Source organism: Eurypyga helias, unplaced genomic scaffold (genome assembly GCF_000690775.1).
Source record: "Eurypyga helias isolate BGI_N326 unplaced genomic scaffold, ASM69077v1 scaffold19953, whole genome shotgun sequence".
NCBI lineage: Eukaryota > Metazoa > Chordata > Aves > Eurypygiformes > Eurypygidae > Eurypyga > Eurypyga helias.
Genome location: NW_010239473.1, coordinates 4,305 through 5,258, shown reverse-complemented (window position 1 = coordinate 5,258; position 954 = coordinate 4,305). Strand labels below are relative to the sequence as shown.

The following is a 954-nucleotide window of genomic DNA, read 5'->3' as shown; positions in this document are numbered from 1 at the left end:
CCTGTCACTGCTCCTCCTCGCCACCACCCTCCTCATCACTCAGGCTCAAGGTGAGGGGCACGAGCCCCCCTGCCTGCCCACGGTGGGATGGGGCGGGGGGTGCGGGCATGTAGCGGGGTCGGCACAGGGTCACAGTGTGGTCACAGTGCTTGGGGGGGGTGTGCGGTGCATTTGGGTGCAGGAGTGGGGTGTGCGATATGGTGGGGGCTCAGGGGGGGATGTGCACAGCTGGTTAGTGTGTGGCACTGGCTTGCGGTGCGGGCTTGGCTTGGGGGTGCATGTGGCTGGGGGGAAGCAGCGCGCTGAGCCGATACAAGGTTCAGTCTCTTTGCAAGGAGCTCATCTCTGCCTCAGTTTCCCCTTCACCAACAGTCACATTGGTGTCACGTATCCCAGGGGCAGGGTCCAACCTGCAAATGACCACGGGGGTCGAGAACTCCCACCCTTACATGCTGTCCCAGCATCTGACCCTGGAATGACACCAGGCAAAACCCATGCTGTACTCCCCTGGAGCTGGGGAGAGTCTGAAATCCCACATCCTCTCCTTCATCCCAGGCATTGGCAGCCAGGACTGCTGCTTGAAGCACAGCCGGAAAGCCGTCCCCAGCAACTGGGTGAAGTCCTACAGTCTGCAGGGACCCGAGTCAGGTTTTTTGCTGCGTGCTGTCGTGTAAGTACTCTGCTGCCGTTGGGAACATCCAGAGCAGTTTGGCTTCAGCCAAACTCTCCCTCGTCATGTCCTCCCCCTGCCCACACCCCAGCAATCTTTTCTCCTGCCCTCCCAGGTTTACTACCAAGAAGAACAAGAAAATCTGCGCCTCTCCCACCCACCCTGCCGTCCAGAAGCTGATGAATAACCTGGACAAGAAAGTCAAGAATGACAAGAAGGACAAGAAGAAGGGACCGTCCCCACGTCCCAGGGGCAGACCCAAGCGGCAGAAGCGGCAGCAGGTC

The 954-nt window shown here is 59.9% G+C and overlaps 1 protein-coding gene across 1 annotated transcript; it reads left to right on the top strand.

The window, feature by feature from the left end:
- Positions 1–4: 4 nt before the first annotated feature.
- On the top strand, positions 5–951 carry CCL21 (chemokine (C-C motif) ligand 21; the record flags this gene model as incomplete). The annotated part of the gene is made up of 3 exons (XM_010148163.1): positions 5–50; positions 556–670; positions 786–951. Coding segments are annotated over 3 exons (327 nt in total), but the record flags the coding sequence as incomplete, so codon positions are not given.
- Positions 952–954: the final 3 nt, after the last annotated feature.